General features: G+C 49.4%; 1 protein-coding gene and 2 long non-coding RNA genes across 5 annotated transcripts; 1 reads left to right on the top strand and 2 right to left on the bottom strand.

The window, feature by feature from the left end:
- Window positions 1-435: 435 nt before the first annotated feature.
- LOC112642254 (uncharacterized) lies at window positions 436-7,672 on the bottom strand. The gene is made up of 3 exons (XR_007402213.1): window positions 6,636-7,672; window positions 2,120-2,221; window positions 436-1,531 (listed from the first exon to the last, which is right to left on the bottom strand). It is a non-coding gene; the product is annotated as an uncharacterized LOC112642254 (long non-coding RNA).
- On the top strand, window positions 7,580-22,239 carry TMEM269 (transmembrane protein 269). 3 transcript variants are annotated; one of them, XM_025419678.3, is made up of 7 exons: window positions 7,580-7,726; window positions 8,940-9,045; window positions 11,782-11,920; window positions 16,386-16,483; window positions 17,180-17,323; window positions 17,901-18,101; window positions 22,008-22,239. In XM_025419678.3, exons 1-7 carry the CDS (start codon window positions 7,712-7,714, stop codon window positions 22,142-22,144), a joined length of 840 nt encoding a protein of 279 aa, XP_025275463.1. In that variant the 5' UTR covers window positions 7,580-7,711; the 3' UTR covers window positions 22,145-22,239. The 3 variants fall into 3 exon arrangements, with proteins under 3 accessions (XP_025275463.1, XP_048949906.1, XP_025275462.1); XM_049093949.1 differs by having other exon boundaries at window positions 11,776-11,920; window positions 22,092-22,239; XM_025419677.3 differs by having other exon boundaries at window positions 11,776-11,920.
- LOC112642253 (uncharacterized) lies at window positions 12,295-23,996 on the bottom strand. The gene is made up of 3 exons (XR_003125110.3): window positions 23,522-23,996; window positions 21,991-22,096; window positions 12,295-13,466 (listed from the first exon to the last, which is right to left on the bottom strand). It is a non-coding gene; the product is annotated as an uncharacterized LOC112642253 (long non-coding RNA).
- Window positions 23,997-24,345: the final 349 nt, after the last annotated feature.

The raw sequence follows: 24,345 nt of genomic DNA, 5'->3' as shown, positions 1-24,345 counted from the left end.
TCTTGTGCTCATCGGCTTGGTAACACCCAACCCCATCCCGGGTTTCACGGCCTTTCCTCACTGGGTGCTGTAAATGGTCCAAGAGGACCTCGCACAGGACAGTGCTAGCACCTGACAGGATCGCCCAGGTGATACTTGGTCACTCAGGTCACAGGGGGAGGCTCTATGGAGTCAGCTGCAAAAGCCTCTGGTGGGGATGGCATAGGGGACACACACACACACACACACACACACACTCCCACTAGTGAGTGGTATAGTAGTTGATTCTGATCCCAGAAAGTTTCCAAGGTTTTCCCAAGTTTCTGACCTGCATGGTAATGACATATTGTGAGCAAGTGCTTATTAGTCATCGGTTGCTGCGCACGTGACCAGAAACATGGCTTGTGTTTTTTTTTTTTTTTAAGATTTTATTTATTTATTCATAGAGACAGAGAGAGAGAGAGGCAGAGACACAGGGAGAGGGAGAAGCAGGCTCCATGCAGGGAGCCCGATGTGGGACTCAATCCAGGGTCTCCAGGATCACGCCTGGGGCTGCAGGCGGCACTAAACCACTGCGCCACCGGGGCTATCCTTTTTTTTTTTTTTTTTAAAGACAGAAACATGGTGTTTTATTTTTATTTATTTATTTTTAATAGGCTTTTTAAAAATTTATTTATTTATTTATGATAGTCACACACACACACACAGAGAGAGAGAGAGAGAGAGAGGCAGAGACACAGGCAGAGGGAGAAGCAGGCTCCATGCACCGGGAGCCCGACATTGGATTCGATCCCGGGTCTCCAGGATCGCGCCCTGGGCCAAAGGCAGGCGCCAAACCGCTGCGCCACCCAGGGATCCCCATGGTGTTTTAAATGAACACACATTTATGATTTCATGGTTTCTCTGGGTCAGGAGCTGAGGCACACCTGCCTGGGCCCTCGGCTTCATGGGCCACGGTCCGATTATTGGTCAGGTCTGGGTTCCGATTATTGGTCAGGTCTGGGTTCTCATTTGAAGGCTGGAGGAGGACCTATGTCCAAGCTGACTTAAGTTGTCCGCAGAATTTCAGTTCCTCAAGGGTGTTGGATTGAGGGGGCTGACTCTGTTTACCCACAGGCTAGTAATCAAACATTGACTTGAGTTCCTTGCCACATGGGTCTCCTCGACACAGCAACTTTATGAAAGCCCACACGGGCAAGTCTGCCAGCAGGATGGAAGTTACAGTCTTGTCTAATTTTTTTTTTTTAAGATTTCATTTATTTATTAGAGGAAGAGAGAGAAGCGGGCTCCCTGATGGCCTGATGCGGGGCTTGATCCCAGGACCCTGGGACCATGACCTGAGCTGAAGGCAGACACCCAATCGACTGAGCCACCCAGGCACCCCAGTCTTGTGTAGCCTGAATCACAGGAGTGACCTCTCCTTTGGCTGTATCCTGTCATTTAGGAGCAAGTCATAGGCAAGCCCACACTCAGGAGGGAATTACACAAGGGCGTGGATACCAGAAGGCAGAAGTCATTGAGCAGATCTTGGAATCACTGCCACAGCGCTCTGCTGAGAGGGAGAAAAGACGGCCTCAGGTGAAGGAGGCAGTATTACGAAGTGGTTATGCATGGTGGGGTTAAAGTCACACATCTGGACTCGACTCTCAGCCCTGACAAAATAACCTCCCCAGCTGGCATTCCCCGCTTCTCCTGGGTCCCCTCTCCAATCCATTCTGCATACAACCATCAGCTTGATCTTTTGAAAATACAAATCCCCCTCACTCTGGACATTTCCTAACTACAGGAGCAAATAAATAAATAAATAAATAAATAAATAAATAAATAAATAAATAAATAAATAAATAAAACCCAAAAAACAAAAAACAAAACAACAACAACAAAAAACAACCCAACAACAACAAAAACCAGTGATTCAAAAAAAAATTCCTTCTGCACAATAAGATGTGCTTCCCGCACCGACCACCAGGTAGTGCCATTGCTCTTTGCTGCCTCAGCCCGGTACCAAGCTTAGGGAGAGTCCAAGCTTAGGGAGAGTCCGTGGCAATGCAAAGTGATTTTGGAGGTAGCATCTCAGGGTAGGGAACTAGCACCCACTGGTTCTATACAGTCACCATTTTCCATTCACCCATCCACTTACTCACTCAACCAATGGATAAGCAGTAAGTGCCTTCTAGGTTCCAGGTTCTGGAGAAACACACAGCTGAGCAAAACAGGCACCTGTGTCCAAAGAGCTCACAGTCTAGTGGGGGAGAAACCAAGTCGACAATTACACTGTGGCATAAAAAAGGCTATGAGAGTCGTAGGCATGGGATACTAAGTTAGGTACCATGGAAGGATGCCTAACTCAGCTTGGAGAATTTGGGAAGACTTCTTGGAAGAGCAGACAACTACCTAGGTGTTGCCAAACAGACAAGAGTTAGGGCTTGTATGGAGACTCCAACTGTCCTCTATAGGAGGATTGTCTTTGGAGTTTGGAGTAGGGTTCATTTTTGGTTGGAGTTAATTTGTGAGTGAAGAAAGGGATATCCTTTTAACAAGCCATAGTAACCAAACTAGTCCTGGCAGGCAGGAGGGCTGGAGTGAGGTATGTCCTGGCTGGAAAACTCTTACTTCTAATAGCTAGGAGGTAAGTAGGTGAAGAATGAGGGGAAAGGAATTCCAGACTAGATACAATATGACATCTGGGGAATTGCAGCCAATTTAAAGTGAAGGATGCGGGCCAGGGGCTATGGGAGAAGGGCTAATGGAAAGATTTGGGGGTAGGGGGTTGGTAATACTCGCCTTTTATAAACCTCTTTGGGTGTCAGAGGATGAGTGGAGGGAAGAGCATTAGGAGCTTGCATCCCTAGTCTAGGCAAGTGATCTGATCTAGGCAGTGATGGAATGAGGGGTACAACTTCATCAATTGTAGGATGGACTCTTCTTCCCCCACATTTTACTATCTGTGAAACTTGGGTGCTTCTAAAAATCAATGGCATGCCATAGTTTAAGTGGCAGCATTTTTTTCTTTCTTAGAACAACATAACATGATGGCGTGTCTTATGTGTCTTACAATGGCTGGTATCTTGGATTTGATGAAGAATGGCATTTTGAAGCTACAGTAGATTACATCTTGGTAACTAATAAGATAGTGGGGGATGAGTGAGAAGAAAGACTCTCAGATAATGCTTGAATTTCTGGCTGGAGTGCTGATGTGGCTGGTGGGGACCTACCCAACGAAACATGGAAGGGGAAAGCATCCCTGATATTTCCCAGAATAATGAGCCATGTCCAGGTTCCCTGGGTGTGAGTAGCAGCTGATGATCCCGCTCTTTCTCCATCCTAGCTGAATGGAAGGAGGGTTTGCTGTGTCCTGACCGTCTCGAGTTATCTGTCCGTCCATAGGCATCAAGAGTATTGGTGTTGTAGAAACAAAGATGATAAATACTGCTTCGTGAGCTTTCCTTCTACCAAGCATATCCATTATCTGATTTAATTCTCACATAACCAACCATCTATGAGGCACATAGTGTCCCTGTTCTGGAAAGCAGAGACGTCTGCCCGAAGATGAAGCAACAGGCCTCTGGTTATTTAGATCGAACATGGTGCAGGTCAGACTCAAACAGTCCTGTTAATGAGTCCCAGAGGGTCCCAACATACAGGTGTAAGGAAGTCAAAACACAAAAGTGACAGAGTAAGAGGTGCTGAGGGGCTCCTGGAGGAGTAGTTCACAGGTGCAGAGCAGGGAGGGGATGTCTATCAAGGCCCAGAGAAGCGAAGTAACGTACCAAAGGTTATACAACTCATGAGTGGCCCTAATGAGCCACAAGCCCATGTTTCTGGCACTGAAGCCTGTGCAAAACCCCACGTGCATGATAGGGTTCATCCCCTTAAGGAGCTGGAGCTTGGGAGGAAGGAGCCACTAAGCGCCTGAGTAATTATTTCTAAAGAAGCTTTTGATTCTGTGGACCACCCTCTACTGGAAACCTTTTCTCTTCATTTCGATTTGGGATATTAGCCTCTCCTGCCTTTTCCCCTACTCTGCAGACTACACTTCTGCCCCCGACACCCAGCTTTTGGACTGCCCTGGGGCCCAGGCCCTTGCCCTCTTTTCTTCGCACTGGGTGCTCTACTGTGTCCCAAGGCCCACATCCCACCCCTCTGCTGCTGGCTCCCCTGCCTGACTCCAGCCCCGATCGCGCCCCAGCTTCAGGCAGACTGGTTTACCCGGCGGCCTCCTCCACGTCATCACCACCCTAACGTGTCCAAACCCAAGGTCTTGAGTTCTGCCCCAGACGTGTTTCATCACCAGGCCTCGCCGCCGTCAACACCTCGCCCGCCCCGTCCGCTTTGGAGGCCAGAAGTCGAAGTCATCCTCCATTCTGCTCGTTCTTTCCACGGCTGTCAGCACGTCTTCCCTGCTGTCCTCAGAATACACCCCGGATCTGCCGGCTGCTCGTCCCCCGCACCCCGACTCCCCAGATGACCCGTGTCTCTGGCCTGGGCTGGGCGGCAGGCCCCGCTCACCTCCCTGCCCCCATTCTCACCCTGTGGCCGTCAGACCCCAGAGACCAGTAGCATTGTCCTTTAGACATAGGATTGGGGGGACACCTGGGTGGCCCAGTGGTTGAGCATCTGCCTTCAACCCAGGGCCTGATCCTGGAGACCCGGGATCCAGTCCCACATCGGGCTTCCTGCATGGGGCCTGTTTCTCCCTCTGCCTGTGTCTCTGCCTCTCTCTCTCTGTGTGTGTCTCTCATGAATAAATAAATACAATTAAAAATAAATAAATAAAAAAACACAGACTTTGGGTCCTAACTCTGCTCTCTAAACAGGACCCAAGAATTCCTCACTGCACTTAGAAGAGAACCCGGGCGTCTTGCCAAGGTTGCATGTGATGTCCCGTTTTCGGCACTCGCCACCTTCCCGCTGGCCTTGTCCTTAAAACAAACCAAGCTCATCTCTGCTTCGGTGGCTTTACATTTGCAGTTCCACGTGCCCAGAACGTTTCCCTCAAAATCTCGGCGTGGTGTGCGGCGTCTCATCACTTAGGTCCCCGCTCGAGTATCACTTCCCTGGCTTCCCTGGCAGAGATACCAGCTCGCCTCCCAGCAAAGCAACTGCGGCCCTGCTTCGTTTTCCATCGCATGTTTCCCTGAGCAGACATGTGTTGCCTTCCCCCCATGTGAGTGTGCGCTGGGCGAGGACAGAGCCGTGTCTGTCTTGTTTACAGTCCATCCCTAGCGCCTGAAATAGTGCCTCCCGCATAGTAAATACTCGAATAAGGAGGACGGATGGGCATCTGTATCTATGAACTTAGAGCCTGTAAAGGATCTAAGTTGGTGTCGCTAATAGAAATATTATGTGAGCCACATGTACGATTGTAAATTTTTAGTAGCTGCATTAAAAAATGGAAACAAACAAAAACATAAAGAAAACAAAAAAACCCAACAAGAAAAACAAAAAAACAAAAAAACAAAAAACACAAAAAACCAATAAAAAACACAAAAAAACAAAAAAAATTTAAAAAATGGAAACACGTGAACTTAAAAGTATATTTGATCTCCCCCAGTATATCCTAAATGTTAAAATTTCAACAAATAATACTAAAAAACTATTAGTGTGTTATTTTATATATGTGTATATATATATATACACACACATATATACACACATATATGCATATATATTTTATATATACATATATATAAAACTCTGGTGTGTATTTTCTTTATTGTATTTTTTTCTCTTTTTATTTCTTTATTGTATCTTTAAAAAGATTTTATTTATCCATTCCAGAGAGAGAGAAAGACAGCAAGGAGGGAGGGAAGCAGAAGGAGAGGCACAAGCAGATTCTGTGTTAAGCAGAGAGCCCAACATAGGGCTTGATCTCAGGACCCCAAGATCACCGCCTGAGCCAAAACCAAGAGTCTGATGCTCACCACCTGAGCCACCCAGGCGCCCTCTGGTGTGTATTTTACACCTACAGTACATCTCGATTCAGACTAGCCACATTTCAGGTGCTTAAGAGCCGTATGTGGCTAGTGGCTCCCACATTAGAACAAGTGTAGACAGACTAACTTTATTCTTCTTGCTCTCTAGCTACTTCCTTGTGAGATCCAGGACAGAAGGAAGCTAGAAACTTCTGACAGCTGGGGACAAGTGTCTTTTGTGGCTGCCCCTGCTTCCTCTGCCTCTTCAGAAGGCAGGCTAACAGATGCATGATTGTGTCCTTAGAATAATAATGGCGATGATAATGATGGAGTTTCTACTCCGTGCTGACCACCTCATTTAATTCACACAGTAATCCCATTTTACAGGTTGGGAAATAGGTTCGGGAAAGCAAAGTAACCTGTGCAGATTTACACATCTGGTACTGGGAGGTACCACCAATGTAAACTAGGTTAAGCATTTAGCCAGCACTGTAATCAGTATGCTGTGGTTTTTAATTTGCCACCAAGGGTCCATGGGGTACGGACAAATTAAGGGAAATACAAAGGATAAGAAGGAAGCTGACCCAACTCTTGGGCTTGGACTTGTTGCCTCCGCCCTGATTTTCTCTTTCAGCTTCTCAGTCACCTTAGCTCTGACTTTAGTGTTAGACTGTGTTCGGGTCTCAGCTCCATCAAATGTTAAAATTTCCTCTTTGGGAGAAAAGGAATGCTAATACTCACGTTGAGAACATGTGAGAAAGTCCAGTAAGATGATGATAATGTCTGTAAAGCACTGAGCACGGTGCAGGTGGCTGGTCACCACTCAGGACACGCTCCTCTTTCCCCTCTAGGTTGTTTGGAGAGGCAAAGTGTCAAAGTGTCACTTGACTACCCAAGTCCACCCCTTCTCTTGCATAATCTCCTGTGGGGTCCTGGAAGCCACTGCTACAGTAGCTCAGCATTAGGGCAGGAAGGAGGATGTGGGGCAGGTGTCAAGACTTGTCTGGGGAACCTGCCCAATATTAACAAGCTCCTTTCTGTAGCACACTATTCATCCAGTTTCCAAATTTAGACACCTCAGAGACTTCTCTCGCTCCTTCCTCTCCCGCACCCCTGAGATACCTTTCACAATGGCTCCTAGTCTGGCTACTTCCTTCCATTCCCTTCTGTTGCCGTCTAGCAATACGTCCTCACTCCAGCCTGCCTCGTCTCCTGCAGTATTACAGAGACCTCTTCCACACCAGCTGCCAGAATGATCTTTCTAAACCAACCTGACCATGTCACTTCCCCACTATGCTCAGGACTGAGTGTAAATTACTCGGCTGGTCATTCATCTGACAAATACTAGGGTGGATGGGGGGACTTACCATACTGCCTAAGCAGTTCTTATAGGTGCAAAGACACAGCAGTGAACCAAACAGCAAAAGCCCTGCCCTGGGGGCCCTTGACAGCCTGGGCCCCAGTAACCCTTTGCAGCCTTATCCTCCCCAAAGCCCTTCCAGCCCACCTCCCACACGCCCTGCACTCCGGCCTCTTCACCTCCCAAGCCTTCCCTTGCTGGCCACAATGGAGAGACCAGTGGCCTCCTCCCAGATCTCTCCATTCCCCAAGGCTCCCGCAGGGTGGCCTAGGGCTCCTCGGCAGATTGAAGCCCCTCTTCCTGCCAACTAGAGCCCCCTGCCCCTCCCCTGCCTCTCGGGGATTGTGAGCTAAGAGCCAGGAGTAAGAGGCCTGGGACCGGGGCGGCTCCCCCAGGCCCTGGGCTGGCCTCCACCGCACCGGGAGCGGGGAAGGAGTGCGGCCCTCACCACCCGGGAATGCCTGGTCCCCAGGTGAGCGTGCGGGCCGGAGTGCTGTCCGCTATCTGCTATCTGCCCCGGGGTGGGAGTGGGGGGTGGAGCCGTCCTGGAGCCGGCGGCTCCATCTCTTCCATCTTCTCTCAGGGCGGGGCGTCCGGGGTGGTGGTGTAGCCGGTGGGGCCTGCAGGGCCGGGACGGGCTGTGTGCCGCGGGAGGGGGCCGCAGGGCCCGGGTGGGGGCACCTCTCAGCCGGTGGCCGCAGCGCCCCGCCCAGAGCTCGCGCACCCGGGTCGCCCCCGCACCCGGCCTCAGGGCCGCACCCCGGGGCCCTCTCCTGCCATCCCCGCTCGCTGGCCTCCTCTTCTCCACTTTCTCCCCTCCACCCCCAACCGGATCTGACCCGGACGCCTCCTTGCCAAACATCACACGGGGTCACCGGGGCACATCCCCAACTGTGGCCTCCCTGCCCAGGGCACCTCCAGTGACCGCCCCCCCTTCTCCCTGGGATCCAGCCTCCAGCACCATCCTCGGCTTGGCCGGGAGGGCCCCCTTCATCCTTGGGACCCTCCCTGAATGTCACCGCATCAGTGAAACCTTCCCCCTGCTGCCTCAGCAGACTTAGTCCGGTGTCCCTGGAGCACCCACAGCAACCGGGCATCCCCTCTTCCGGCGCGACACTGGCCACACGCCTTCATTGTCCCTACTCGGGCCTGTCTCTCCTACCAGACCCCTTGCTTCTTGAGGATGCAGCCTCGCTCTTGTTCTCTCCGCCCCACAATGCAGTCCTGGCCCCCAGCAGGCATCGACAGGTGTATTTTAAAACGAGTAAATGAAAAACAAACAAACAAACAAAAACGAGTAAATGGGGACTCCTACCCCTGGGTGGCTCAGGGGCTGAACACCCGCCTTCAGCCCAGGGCGTGATCCTGGATTCCCAGGATCGAGTCCCACCTCGGGCTCCCTGCATGGAGCCTGCTTCTCCCTCTGCCTGTGTCTCTGCCTCTCTCTGTGTCTCATGAATAAACAAATAAAATGGGTAAATGGAAAATCGCAAGCGTTAGGTAGATGCTGGGTGTGCTGAGGGTGTGGATTGTTGAGGGTTCATTCGAGAAGGCTTTGCGGGGGACAGACTGAATAGGCTTTGGCAGAGGAGAGGTGTGATTTGGAGCAGCGAGAGGATCTCAGGGAAGCACCAGACTGACCTACTTGGCTAATTCAACCATCACTGAACAACTTCTCTTGTCAGGCCTCATGCTGGGCACCGGGGACCTCAGCCTGCACTCAAGTTGCTTCCCTGGAGGAGGAGGAAGACAAGATGGGTGGTGCCAGTGCAGAGTGCCAAGTGTCACGTGGTGAGCACATGGCCATGTGGCTGCGCCGAGGAAGCGCCCCTCGCCTGGGGGGTTGGGAGGGTCTGGCTTCCCAAGGAGGACCACCAGCCAACCCGAGAGCAGAGGGAGAGCAGAGCAAGGCGCCCAAGAGAGAGGAGGCTGAGAGCTGAGCCAGCCTCATCGTAAGGGCTTGGACACCAAAGGACTCCATCCTGGGCCCACGGGCAGCCCCAACGGGGGCACAAAGTGTGGGAGTGGCGTGATCTAGCCCCACAGGCCACTGCCGTGCAAAACCTCAGCTCTGCCCCCCTCATCCGAGATACCTCTAAGCCCCCTGGCAGGCTCGACCCTTCCTCTGTGCTCCCCTGGCGGCCTGGCCACCTCCGCATTTCAGTGCAGGCTCGAATTCCTCTGCTCTACTGACCTCCTTGAGACAGGACTCCAGGTCTTGATCTTCTCTCCCACGCATGACCAAAGTTTGCTGAATGAATGGGCTGCTCCTTTCTCCTCTGGGTTTCTAGAGCCCTTATTCTCAGGTCCACATCCTTTCACACCAGGGACCTGTGCAATATGTTGAAAATGGCATTTAACTGGGAAAGAGGAGGCCAGAGTCACAGCCTGGCTCCATCATTCACTGGGACAAGTCACTTGACTGTCTTGAAAACTCAGTTTCCTATCTGTAAGATGAACAGAGTCTGGGAGTCCCCACATGGGTGCATGAGTCTCATTTTCCTGGGGAGACTGGACGTTCCATGAAGGTTTTCCCCAGCGCCTAGCTCAGTCTGGGCCTACGGGGAATACAGTGCTCCATCCTGCTGGGTGCTACACCCCAGAGTGCAGAGTAGAAGTGTGACCTCGAGCAAGGTTCTTCCCCTCTCGGAGTCTTCGTTGCCTCACCCCGCAAGTAGGGACAGTAACCCTCACCTGGCTGGCCTCATGGGGCCAGTGCAAACCATAGATGTGAAAGTGCTTCCTGAATGACAGGGATAATAGAATAGATAACTGATTGTTAATTAAAAAAAATAAATAACTGAAGTAGTGCAGAATGAAATGCCCCAGGCACCTGCAGACCCCACCCCACCCCCGAGGGGTAGAGATGCTGACCTGCTGCTCTCCAGGCAGGGGTGGGCTGGGCTGGACACAGAGGTGTTAGGTCTTGCTGAGGTCAGCCCTGAGGCCCAGGAGGGCCTGGGACGGGGGGCTCCTGGGGAGGGGGTACGCAGCCAGCCCTTGGTTCCCTTCCCCTCCCAGATCGCTCAGCCAGGACTCTTCCTGTCTGACGTTTAGAGGGGCCCTGATGTGAGACGTCTCAGGAGGCTGGATGGCCTTGGTGAATGACACTGGCCTCTCATAAAGCCCCAGTTCCAATCTCCAAGCCCAGGGCCTCCCAGCCTCTGACAGCTTGGTGGCAGGGTTTATGGGAAAGGACCCTAAACTGTCTCAACTCTTGCCCAGACCAGAGGGGCCTGGGGCTAGACGCAGGGGCTGAGCCAAGGCAGAGGCTCAGTTTACCCCCCTTTAAAATGAGTGAGGATGAAATGAGGAGGAGGCTGTGGAAACACCTTGGACCATGTGTATCTTACTCAGGGGCAGGATTACTGTTCGCGGGCAGCATGTTTACAGCGACCAGGGGGCTTCCCTGTTCCAGAAGATGCTGGGGCTCTTTCTCCAAAAGAGGCTTCACGCCACAAGCAGTTTATGTGTAGGGAGGGTGTGTTGGGTCTTAGAGGACACACAGAGCCAGGGGCGCTGTGAGAATGGGCAGGGCTGCTCCCCCGGGGAGGCCGTAGCTGCCCCACGGGCCTGGCCCACTGAGCTCCTCCTTGGCCTCCTACCCCACAAACCTCCCCCTGCCCAGAGCTGTGCCCCCGGCAGAGGAAGCACCAGAATCAGAATCTGGCAGGCAGGATCGCCTTCTACTCACCTAGCACGTGACTTTAAGCCGATACCTCATTTCCCTGAACCTGTTTTTTCATTCGTAAAATAACGATAACACCAGCTCCTGAGGGCGTCAGGATCAGGAGAGAGAACATCGTGGAAGGCACCATGTGAACTTTCTGTGCCGTCCATGCTCCTGTCTTGTTTCTCCCCTCTTCCCCTGTTGGAGCTGGGCCTGCTGTTCAGGTCGGGGCCTGTCAGCACCAGGGCCTTGGGCACCTCCGCGGCAGCCCTGTCCTGAGGGCTGGACAAAGGAGCCTGACTCCACAGCTGGTCTCTTTGTGCTTTCTACCCCTCAGGGGGCCTCTCACCCCCTGGGCCACTCCTGGGAGTGAGGGGGTTACCCCTTCTCAGGGTTCTTTCTTATTCCTCTTTGGGTTTACCCCATAGGGATAAATTATAAAGTATTAAAAATAGCTTTGTCATTTTTTTGTAAGGGGCTCACCTATGACAAAAGGCTCACCTCTCAGATGGGAGTAAGGGCCCATACGTCTTGCCCCTGGGCCACGGGGGTACCGGGAGAGTCACCACCTGGGCGGGAGGGAGGTCTGTGCAATCAGCTGGGGGTACGAGGGGTACGGTCAGAGGCAGTGGAAACTGGCTGTGCAGGCTCACTTACTTTGCTGTTGCGCTTCCCCAAGACACGCATCCTCAGCACCTTTGTCTTGGCCTCCTGGTCTCACCCCAGTCTGTGAAACAGTGTTGGGAGGCTGTGGTTCTGGGATGAGGTCCAGCGAGCAGGAACTGCCTGGTCCCTGGGAGCCTCTTCTGGGACTCTTTGACCTTGGGAACCCCTTCGTCCTCTCCCCTGAGCCCCAGATCCGTGCACCAGTTTCTTCCTGACCAACAACCAGAGCCATCCCCAGATGAACGAATTCTCCTGGAAGGATGTTACCAATGCCTTGTCCCTGGCCAACATGGTCCTGGGGCTCTTCTCCATCTTCTGCAGCTTCTGCAAGTAGGTCTGGGGCCCAGCCAGCTCCTCGCCAAGAGCTGGAGCCAACGGCCTGGCAGCAGGAGTGGGGAGCCTAGAGAGCCAGGCACTGAGGCACAGGATCAGCCAGGGGCAGGAGGAAGTGTCGCAGGTTGGGAGTCAAGGGGCCAAGATCCTAGCCTCGGTCCTACCACCAACCTATGTGTGACTTTGGCAGGTCACATCCCTGAGCCTTGCTTTCTCCATCTCTAAAACAAGGAGTTTGCACTGTGATCTCTCTAGTTCCTTCTAGCTATGGAGGTCTAGAATGGTCTTTGTGAGAGAAATCAAGAGATTCTGTTCTGGTGGCCCTTACATCATCCTCAGATAGGCAGGCTACCCACTCCAAAATTTTTTTAAAAGATTTATTTTTTTAAAAGAGAGAGACAGCACAAGAACACAAGCAGGAGGAGGGGCAAATGGAGAGGGAGAGGCAGATTCCCTGCTGAGCAGGGAGCCTGATGTGGGGCTTGATCCCAGGACCCCGGGATTGTGACCTGAGCCAAAGACTGAGCCACCCAGGCGTGCCCTACCGTTCCAATTTTTTTTTCATTCCAAATTTTTGATTCTTCAATGAGAACATGTAAGCTGGGGAATATTTACAATTAGCAATCTTGTGGAAAATCTGAGACATGTATATGGGCCCCTAAAAAGCAAAGCAAATTATATTTTGTAAGCAAATTATATTTCTATAAATTGAATCATGTTTCAAGGCCTTGGCAAATCAGTTCTTGAAAGAGAAATCCTTTATAATGCAGATATCCTAACAGTTTGATTCTCTATGACCATCAGCCCGTGATATCTCTGGATCCGTTTCTTACCCATAAAAATAAGATGATTTTACCTGCTGGTGTTTTGAGTTTCCTTCCAGTTTGAAAAGTTTATGATTCTCTACATCTGGATTTGTGGGGTCTTATAAAGTAGAGCATACCTGCAGGAGAAAATCTCTATCTTCTCAGTTGAGTCTAATCTTCCACGATTAGAAGTTTTTATGGCCACAATGGTAGGCCTGGTTCCTATTAGACACATAGGTATGGATCCAAAGGAAGTACTGCTGAGGCTGTTTGGTGACACCTGAAGTCTGGGGTCAGGCTCTCTGCTTCTGCTTGGCCGTCCAAGCACTGCGATTGAGATGTAGACTTAGAAATGGCAGCGTAGGCCTGAGACTGCAGGGGCTGCTTTCAGGGGGGTCGAGGAGCATGTGCTGGACTGCAGCAGGTGCATTTGAGGTGGACTCCTCAAATACAGGGTCTGAAAGTGCTGTTGGACGTCAGTTAGAGTGTCAAAATATGTAAGACGAAAATGGATAGAACCACAAGGAGAACTTGACAAGTCCACTATCACAGTTGGATATTTCATCACCCCTCTATCAGAAATTGGCAGATCCAGTTGGCAGAAAATCAGTGAGGAGATAGTCGATCCAAATAGCACCATCAATCAACTGGATCTAACTGATGTTTATAGAATTTTTTATCCAGGAACAGCAGAATACACTTTCTTCTCTTCACACATCCAGTCTATAAGACCTACCCTAACCAATTTAAAGAATAGAAATCATATGAAGTATGCCCTTGGACCACATGAAATTAAAGTAAAAATCAATAACAGAAAGATAACTAGAAAATCCCCAAATATGTGGAGGTTAAACAACACAATTTTAAATAATACATGGATTAAAGAAGAAAACATAGGGGCACCTGGGTGGCTCAGTGGTTGAGCATCTGCCTTTGGCTCAGGTTGTGATCTCGGGGTCCTCGGATCGAGTCCTGCATCTGGCTCCCCACAGGGAGCCTGCTCCTCCCTCTGCCTGTGTCTCTGCCTCTCTCTGTGTGTCTCTCATGAATAAATAAATAATTTTTCTAAAAAAGAAGAAAAGTGTCTTGAACTAAAAGAAAATGAAAGTATAACATTAAAATTTCTGAGATGCAGTGAAGCAGTAGTTAGAGGGGGAATAATATAGCATTGAGTGCATATATTGGAAGAGAAATCTATTCTGTGAAAGCTCAGAAAACAAACTCAGGAGAATTAGAAGATAAGCGGCAAGCTGGGAGAAAGTATTTGCAAAAAGTACATCTGAAAAAGGGCTAAAATCTAAAATAGACAAAGGTAGGGACCCCTTGGCTCAGCGGTTTAGCGCCTGCCTTTGGCCCAGGGCATGATCCTGGAGTCCAGGGATCGAGTCCCACATCGGGCTCCCTGTGTGGAGCCTGCTTCTCCCTCTGCCTGTGTCTCTGCCTCTCTCTCTCCGTGTCTCTCATGAATAAATAAATAAAATCTAAAAACTAAACTAAAATAAAATAGACAAAGCTTAAAACTCATCCACAAGAAAACAAACAACTCAATTAGAATATAGGCCAAAGACTTTAACAGGCACCTCACCAACTAACGGAGATCTACAAATGGCAAATAAGCATGTGAAAAGATGCTCCACATCACATGCTACCAGGGAGATGCAAATTAAAATAACAGTGAGAAAAAAAAAATAACAGTGAGATACCACTACACACCCATCAGCCAAACCAGTTGTCCAGAACACTGATAACACCAAATGCTGGCAAGTTTGTGGAGCAACAGGCCTCATCATTGCTGGTGGGAGTGCACCATGATTCAGCCACTTTGGAAGACAGTCTGACAGTTCATTACAAAACTACACATACTCTTACTATATCATCCAGCAATCACATTATTTGGTATCTATCCAAATTAATTAAAAGCTATGTCCACACAAAAACCTGCAGTTGGATGTTTATGATGTTTTGTTTACAATTACCAAAAACCTGCAGGCAACCAAGACATCTTCTAGTAAATAAACAGATGAATAAACTGTGGTATTTCCCAACAATGGTGTGTTACTCAGTGCTAAAAAGAAATGAGCTATTGAGCCATGAAAAGACCATGAGTAATGTGAGAATTTAGCTCATATCACCAAATGAAAGAAGCCAATCTGAAAATGCTCCATAGTATATGATTACAATAATATGATGTTCTGGAAAAGCAGAACTATGAAGATTATAAAAAGATCAGCGGTTGCCAGGGTCAGGTGGGGGGAAATGAATAGATATAGAGGATTTTTAGGACAGTGGAAATGCTCTGCAGGTACCATAATGATGGATATATGTCATCACACATCGGTCCAAAACCACAGAATGTACAACATCAAGAGTGAACCCCGAGGTAATCTGTGGACTTTGGGTGACTGTGATGTGTCAGTGCACGTTCATTCTTAGTATCTACCAAGAACCTGAATGTACTGTTCTGGTGAGTGATATTGCTAATGTGGGAGGCTATGTATATGTGGGGCAGGGGGAATATGGGAAATTTCTCTCACTTCCTTTCAATTTTGTTGTAAACCTAAAACTTCTCCAAAAATAAAAAAATGAAGTCTTAGAAGAACTGAAAAGAAGGGGGATATAAAATCGATAAGTAAGGCTTCCACCTTAGTAAACTAGGAGGAAAAATAAGAAATTAAATCCAAAGTGAGCAGAAGAGAAGAAATGGTAAAAATGAGAGCAGCCATCAATAAAATTGAAAATAAAAAATCAGTAGAGAAGATCAATGAAACCAAAAGCTGATTCTTCTTTTTTAAAGATTTTATTTATTTATTTGCGTGGGAGTGGTGGGGGGCAGGGAATGACCAGGGAGAGAGGGAGAAGCAGACTCCCCACTGAGCAGAGACCCCCCAATGCAGGACTCAATCCAAGGACCCCGGGATCATGACCTGAGCCAAAGACAGATGCTTAACTGACTGAGCCACCCAGGCGCCCCCCAAAAGCTGATTCTTTGGAAAGATCAATAAAATTGATAAGCCTTTAGGCAGGCTAACCAAGAAAAATAAAGAAAAGCAGAGAAGACACAGAGTACCAATATCAGAAATGAAAGAGGAGCCATCACTACTGATCCCACGGACATTAAAAGTATCACAAAGTAATATTACGAACAACTCTATAAGATAACCGAAATGAAATGGACCAGTTCCCTAAAAGTCATAAGTTACCAAAACTTATGCTAGGAGAAATAGATAATCTAAACAGGCCTATATCTATTAAATCATTTGGCACAAAGCCCCTCATTTTACAGATGGAGGAAGAGAGGCCTAGAGATGTGAGGAGTGACTTATCTAAGAATTCACAGTGAGATGGTTGCAGAGGCTGGCCTAGAACATAGGACCCTGTGCCCTCAAGTATGCCTGGGACTTAGAGTTGGAGGGGACCTTACTGATTATCCAGAGGCCTCAGGCACCCTGTTAAGACTGTGGGTTGAGAGTATGGCAGGAGTGTGTGCGGGTGTGTGCGTTGTATAAAGCAGCGTGTTCCAGAAAGAACAGGAGTGTGAGGAACATGCAGGGTGGAGGTACAGGAAGTGTGTTGGTGTACTGGGGGTACGTGGAGTAGTTGTCTGCTGGAGCCCATGAAGGAGCTGTCCTGCTTGGGCCTGCTGCCCTACACTCTAGGAGATGCCACTGTGCCTCCTGGATGCTTCTGATCAGCTTCCTGTTAGACACGGTTGTTGGGGCGATAACCAGACACCTCAGCCTCTGCTGCAAGTCAGGTGAGTCCAGGCCTCAGACTTCTAATCTCTGACCCCAGGAGCCCTCATCTCAGGTCACCCCTCCACCCTCTAACACCAGCAGGCCTTCATCAGTCATGGCTTCTGTTCATATCCCGCCAAGGACAGCAGCAGCAGCCCAGGAGCACTTTGGGAGCCCCATGGCCTAGGGCTAGCTCCTCCGTCTGCTGGCTCACTTGCTACCTTGAGCCATCCTTGCCCTGGCCTGCAGTTTCCTCATCTGCCCTGCCTCCCTGTCAGGGCCGATCCGGGGATTGGGAGTGGTGGTGATGGTAGGGTGATGGTGGTGGTGGTGATGGTGGTGGTGGTGGTGGTGAGCAGTGGGGAAATGAAAAATTCCCCAGCAGAGCAGCTGGTTTAAAATACAAGAAAATATTTCCATGTAAGATTTTGCTTGAGGAAAGGGTTCCACAGCTTGTCGGTTTGCATCCAGTTGTGGTCCAATCCTGGATGTTCAAGGATGGGAACCTAAGACCCGGGAGGAGGGAGGACTTGTCTGAGGCTGCTGGGTCAGTGTGAGCGAGGAGCCCCTGTCCTTGACCCCCCCCCGGGGGTGGAGGGGAGCAGCTGCTGCTCTCTGGGACCTCAGCCCGCTGGGCTCCACTGCAGCGCCCCCACCAGAGGGGACTAAGGTACGAGGCAGATGGGCTAAGTTCTAACCTTGGCCTCCTTGAGCAGGAGTCGAGCTGAATGACTTCACTGTCTTTACCACCTTCGGCCTGGCCTCAGCCCTGCTCCTGGGTGTGGACGGGCCCCTGAACGGGTTCCTGGCCATCATCTATGTGTTAGCTGCTACTTTCCGCCTGTGCTTTTACTCAACTGGTGAGTGAACCCCAACTGTAGCTGAGGGTCGGGAACCAGGGCGGGGGGCCGTGAACAACTCCGCTCCTTTGGGGGTGCCTCCTCCTTCCTTCCCTGGTGCCCCAGGCCAACCACAGGCCGCATTGGCAGGGCCCAGGTAGGGGGCGGCCAGGGCCCCAAGGCTCTCCGACTGGCCGTGACTTTCTCTCACTGTGTGACCTTTAGGTGCTGCCCATAGACTCCCAGAGCCTCGAACTAGAGGTCACCCTCTAGCGTCCCACAAGAGGGGGAGAAACAGAGCTCTGGCAAGGTCGGGCCCAAGGTCAGATGTGTGCAAGGGCAAGTGCAGGCCAGCTGGCCTCCTGGGACCCCACTAAGGAGCAGTCCTTGGGGCCAGCACCCATGCCCGGTCCTGGCAGCCTCCTTACCGCAGGGGGCAAGTGCAGAACCCGCACAGCACCTCCGTGAATCGCTAAATGCTTCATAGCCCGCCGCGGCCCCGCGAGGGGGGACACGTGGAACGTGGGGCAGGGAAGACACCACGACAGAAGGGCTTGCTGGGGGAGCTGCTAACCCCCACCTCTTCTCTCCCTGGCAGGTGCTCAGCTCACCTATAAGGGCCTCCCCTGCCGCTATGCTTCCTGTGTCCTGGCCTCCACCTCCCTTCTGACCAAAGGCAACACGTTCATTCTCTCTTGCATGGCCTCGCTTATGATTCTCTTCATGATGGACCAGAGCTACTACCCGCATGATGAAATCCTGGAGTCTGAGAACTGGAAAAAATTGGTTTATCTGGGAGGTGAGTGACAATGCTGCTGCCAGATGTCACCAGTGGTCGCCTATTATTGCTGCTGCTCATTGCCTAAGGCTTGCTCCAGAGATCCCGAGTGGCCTTCCCCTGCCCTGAGTACCTCCCGGGGTCTGTCGTCATCATCTGGCCTCTCTTTACGTGTGTCTTGTCCATACACATGAAACCTGCCCCCAGAGAGAGCTCCCTTTTATTCATGCCATGATCCCCAGACCCAGGATTGGGCCAAGCACATAGTAGATGCTCAGTAAGTATTAGGTGGGGTGTTACCGAGTTCAGTGGGGGACACCTACCATACTGCGGGGCTGGGAACCCACTCGGTAGACTGGACAACACATCCCACCCTGGGATTTACGGTCCTGGGCGGGGGGGCGGGCGGGGGGCGGCGGGGACGGCTGCCAGCCAGATAATGGTGGAAATAACTAGAAATGTGCAGTCCTGACTTGTTGTGGAAGCACGGGGTGCTCTGAGAGGGTGTCGGAGGGGACCTAGTTAGACAGAAATGGCCTGAAGGGTGGAAAGTATGCGTCAGAAGGTGACGTTTGCATGGAACCTGGGTGAAGGGGGTCAAAAGGTACAAAGTTCCAGGTAGAAGTAAGTTCTGGGGACAGAAGGGCCAGCATGGTGAGCACAGTTATTACCACACTGGGGCGTGTATGTGCAAGTAGCTGGGAGAGGAGAGCTTAAAAGTTCTCACCACAAGAACATGAAGTGGGACAGCGAGGTTCTTGTCTCAGGAGTCGAAGGATGGATCTGGCAAAGGAGAGCAGGTAAAGAGGAAGGGTTTTACTGAGCAAGGCCATGGAAAGGAAGCTCTCGGGGGTGACAGGGTCCCGACAGGCCGCCAATGGGCCTCTCTCCACGGACAGTCCCACTGACCGGGAAGCTGTGGCCTTCTCACTCTCCCAATGACTTGGTTTGAATAAGGGCTGCCGACAGCATCTGTAGTGGCTTTCTCCTGCTTCTAGAGTCTGGTTATGCTTAGTTGGCCACAAGTGACTGCCCTAGGGAGACCCCACCTCTGATGCCCGGGGCAGGGTGGTCCAGGTTGTTCCTCAGCATTTCTGGGAGTTCTGGGAGTCTGATCACGTAGCCCCCTACCTGCCTCTCCCTACCTGGCCCTGCCTGTTCTTCACTCAGAAAACGTGTGACGTGTGACTGTGTGGTGGCAGAGGCTAACCAGACCTCCTGGACCTGATCATGTCACGGTCTGCACAAACACCCCATCCTTACGCACTGCACCTTGGACTAATACAGGGTTATATGGCCCTGATAGCTCAGCAGAGCCGGGAAAAGGAAAAAAAAAAAAGAAGAAGAAGAAGGCTGTGAGATGGCTGGCTAGGTGGTTCTGAAGAGAAAATGCTATTTTGTGAAGGCCCTGGGCTGGAAGGGCTGGATGCCTCGGTGCAGCCGTGTGGCAGGAACTTGCTGAGAGGTGCCAGGGATAGAAGCCCGAGGCCTGAGGCGGCAGGTCTGGGGACTGACCCTGACCGAGCGGGAAGGGTGTCTGAGGGCAGCCTGAGGCGGTGCTTTGACCCTAACATAGAGATTAGGTGGCGGGAGGCAGAACGGGGGGGGGGGGGGAGGGGGGGGACGGGCGGGGGGGGAGGAAAGCCCACATGCTGTTGAGTCTGGGGTGGCAGCCACCGAGCAGATGACCGGATTTCAGATACACGTTGGGAGCAGAACCAGTACTAAGGAAGCCCTGAAGTCCCAGCCACACGGGGGCGCTGGGAGATGCCTCTGGAACATTCTCCCTGATTTAGGGTTCCTTAAAGGAATGCCAGGATTATTATTATTATTATTATTATTATTATTATTATTATTATTATTTCTTCTTCTTCCTTTCTTCAGATTTTATTTATTTATTTATTTATTTATTTATTTATTTATTTATTTATTTATGATAGTCACAGAGAGAGAGAGAGAGAGAGAGAGAGAGGCAGAGACACAGGCAGAGGGAGAAGCAGGCTCCATGCAGGGAGCCTGACGCGGGGACTCGATCCCAGGTCTCCAAGATCAGGCCCCGGGCTGAAGGCGGTGCTAAACCACTGGGCCACCCGGACTGCCCTCTGTAACTGCTTCTTACCCTTAGAAGTCGTCTTCTGCTAGATCAAGTGTTCTGGTTGCTCTTAGGAATGCCTGGTGGTTATCCCCACGGAAATGCCCTTTCTCTGTACTCTCCCACCCCCTTTTGAGCTCCCTGAGGCTAAGTATCTGCTTTCTACAGGTCAAGGAGACATGGGTTTGAATCAAGACCTTGTGCAGGTTACATCCCCTCTGTCTCCTCATCTGAAAAACAGACTTGATTCTGAATCGCGGGATCATCGTGAAGTGTTAATGGAACAATCTTTGTGACATACCTAGCTGGATGGCCAGTGCAGAGAAGTTAATCTCACAAGTACTGGTGCCCCTTGGCCTTTGAGTGGTGAATCTGAGATTCAGATGTGTTGGGGGTCCCACAAGACCACCACCCCCAGCTCAGTGATTCTCTAGGGGAAAACTTGTGATACATGTAGTCATACTCATGGCTAAGACTTACTATAACAAGAGGACACAAAGCAGCAAAGCAAAATCTGGTGGGAATCAGGTGGAGGCACCTGATTCTACGTCTTCACTGTAATTTCTGGAAAAAGTTAACTCAGTCTTTCCTGAATCGAGAGGTCTAAGTTTGGAGGGAAATTTGACAAAGCCTTCATTTGAGGGAACGGATGAGTGTGTGTCCATTTCTCTGGTGGTACCAAGAAACCGATTTCCTTGTATTAAGTGCATTTCATGTATTTCCAGAAAGTGAAATTTGTTATGTTCTGACTTTTAAATGGTGAAATATAAATAAATTTCACAATTTATCTGAAAAAAAAAAAAAAAAGAAACAAACCAAGTGTCCTCCCTGTGGGGCCACCCAGCACAAAACTGTGACAATACTCATGAAGTCTTGTCTACCTGGAAGCTCTGTAGATCCTCGGTGCCCAAAGTTTTTATAGGGGGCTGGCCACATCAGCCCCTCCAGCCTAGCGGTACCAAAATTCTAGATTTGCACAGGAGGGAATCAATCTCAGCACAGTCTAAGCACAGGGAGCCACTCTTGCCTGTGAGGGAAAGTTCTGTATTGGCATAAGGAACTGTTCACTAGCTGTGTCCCAGGACTCTAACCAAGGGCCAAGCTGGTAAGCAGCAGCAGGCCTCTCAAAGGAGAGCTGTCTCAGGACTGCTGTGCTCTTCTGCATACATGTAACATTGTATTGACCATTGTCACATGTTAAACTGACACAATTAGGAATATATATATATATATGTATATATATATATATATATTTGATAGAAGAATTTAATACATTTAATGCTTTTCCTTCCATTTACACTATCATAAATTACAAAGTATTATTCACTTCACAAAATAAAACCATTTTCAGATAATTTTTTTGACAGTATCAAGAAATACTACAAACAAATCTCTACAACTGGGAGGAATAACAATAGCAGGGACCCAGCAGAACCATTTTGACCCTCCCAGTGTGCCAAAGGAGTCCATCTAAGTAGCCCTTGGGACTGTCCAGGACAACAGTCACACTGCCCTCCATTCCAGCTCACTTATCACACAGTAACAATATATGTATTTCTAACAAGGGGTCTGGGCGACTCAATTTTATTCTCAGCTAGGACTGATTTCTGATCTGAATTTGACAAAACGGAACCTGGGCTTGCATTAGACTGCAATTGTCTAGTTACGGACAGACGCTACCTCTTACGTGCAGGGCTCCCGTCTCCTTGGCTCTGTCTCTCAGGCACCGCGAGTACAAACGGAAGGATGGGGGGACGGGGATGGGGGAGAAGAGGATGGGCTTCATAAAAGAGGGCTTCATAAAAATGAAGTGTTTACCTTTTTTCTTCTTCTAGGTATCTTCATGCTGCTTTTGTCCCCGTTCTCCCTAACTGCTTTTTACTGCTTGCTGTGGTCACTGTCCTACATCTTCTTTCCAGATGCTCTGTGGGGGAAAGCAGCGTGTCTCAGGCTACAGTGCCCAAGAAGCTAAGCAGCTTTGCCCGCTGCCATGGGCCTCTGCGGGGTCTGTGCCAGCACTGCGGGCCATGCTGGGCTTCATCCTCACTAAATCTTTCCTTGTCCCTATGTCGCCTGTGTGCTACATACGTGCTACCTTGAGCCAGAGCAACCCACGACAGGGTCATCAGCCTTCGCTTCCTCCTCTTTACTCGGGGTTCAGAGGCCCCTGGGGACAATAGTCGTTTATATCACACAGAACAGGAATTTTTTTCCCAAGCTGAAGTTGGACCGAGTTTGAGTTCCAGCCCTGGGTGCCCTTGTGTGCTAAGGTCAGTCCCTTGGAAAAAGGAGAAAAAACCTTTAGAATGGGCCTGTCTCCACCTTGGCCTGTCTGGTTGTTATCAGTCCAGTGGAGGGTGGGGCTGACTGAAGTGTTTCTTAAGCTTGCAGACTGGCTCTGTGGAGCAGAGCTACCCACAGGACAATCGCGTTGCGCCCTATAAATGTGCATAGGATTTCATAATTTAAAGTTCCATATTTTAACAGTCAAAGCATCTGCCTTTTCCTTCCGTTAGAAGATTAGACACACTGGCAGCTTGAGGGCACCACCTGGCTTCCATTTGGTTTTTTCCTAAACTATAAACTACTACGCACTAGACATTCAAATGCCACTTCGTATTCTAAAATCCAGATTTAATACAAATAAGGAGTATTGCATGGAGTCTCAAAGTTGCCCTGCACAAGGAATTTAGGCCTGCTGAAGGCAGTGACCCCCCAGCACTGCCTCTGGACCTTGCACCTCCAGACGGTATACCAAAGGATTATTGGCTAGTCTGGCCGCTTCCTCAACTACGGAGCCAGGGAACTTTTTATCTAATTTCTTGAAGTTTGCAGAACAATGTATTTGGTAGATATACATTAAGCCTAAAGTTAGATTTTTAAAAATAACAATCCAGTGAATCACATGGCTACAATCTGGCTTTAAAGGAACAGATAGCACCCTCCTGCTCCCCCCTGCTCTCTATCCATATCTCTGTTATGTCATTTATATTTTTTTCATGGGTGAATGAATATGTCTGTGTCCCACCAGAGTTTAGGCTCCTTCAATTGACATTTTTAAAATTTCTGCTGCTTACCACAGTACCTGGTATTCAAAAATGTAGATGAATTGACTTCCTTGTACATTCTAGCGGGTAATGTACAAGATTACTATGACGTAGCAAAAATCTTACATATATGCACCTATATACACATACAGATATGTGATGTCCTTTGGTACTATACCCTCATTTCAGAATGCAACATCAAAATATTTAGGAAGTGCGGCTCCAGAACTGTGTTCACCTAAGCTCTTAGAAGCCAGCACCCAGCAGTGCTTAGATATAGTAGATGCTCAAAAAATACTTACTGTATTCTGAATCAACCAGATATCGCCCAGAAACCCACTACTGAAGATTAGCTGATGTTGTCCTCTTCTGGAGCCACATAGTTATCAGATTTGGCCTCAAAAGATTCTGGCTGCTTCTAAAACTTGAAACTACGTTCAAAGAAGAAGATGCAATTCTGAAAGAGGATTTCTATGTCACTTTTGAGCCATACCAGCCCAATTAAAAGAAATATGTAGACCCCCCCGCCCCAAAGGGGGACTGCTTTGAAAAGAAAAATATCCATTTGGATATGTAAATAGTGCTTTGCTTGTAACAACAATAATTCATACTTCATTGCCTCAAACAGAAATTTAGGTTAGTGATGCAAGGATAGTTCTAGTTCAGTTGAGAGTCTCTACATTTAACAGAGGGATATGTGTCCTTCTAACTACATGGAAGTAAGACTGCCCTTCTACACTGGTTCCAAGGACTTAGGATTCTAATGCTAACCATGCAGACCTTTACTTCCTCAGTTAGAAATAAAACTTAAAACATAGAACAGCTAAAATAGAACATGTTCTAAAATGAAATGAAATGAAATAAAATAATAAAATAAAATAAAAATAAAATGTTCTAATGTAGAATAGCTCTCAGGAATAGGTGGGAAGTCTGAGACTTTAAAAATGTACTTCTCCACAAAGATAAACTCAAAATGGATGAAAGATCTAAATGTGAGACAAGATTCCATCAAAATCCTAGAGAAGAACACAGGCAACACCCTTTTTGAACTCGGCCATAGTAACTTCTTGCAAGATACATCCACGAAGGCAAAAGAAACAAAAGCAAAAATGAACTATTGGGACTT

This window comes from Canis lupus, chromosome 15 (genome assembly GCF_003254725.2).
Source record: "Canis lupus dingo isolate Sandy chromosome 15, ASM325472v2, whole genome shotgun sequence".
NCBI lineage: Eukaryota > Metazoa > Chordata > Mammalia > Carnivora > Canidae > Canis > Canis lupus.
Note: the sequence above shows the minus strand (reverse complement) of the source record. Positions and strands in the feature narration are given on the sequence as shown.

Excerpts from the sequence above, each read along its gene's own strand:
- TMEM269 (XM_025419677.3), top strand. Across the intron at positions 9,046-11,775 it reads AGAGTGCCAAGTGTCACGTG|CCCCAGATCCGTGCACCAGT; the intron begins GTGAGCACATGG and ends CTCTCCCCTGAG. Across the intron at positions 11,921-16,385 it reads ATCTTCTGCAGCTTCTGCAA|GAGATGCCACTGTGCCTCCT; the intron begins GTAGGTCTGGGG and ends CCTACACTCTAG.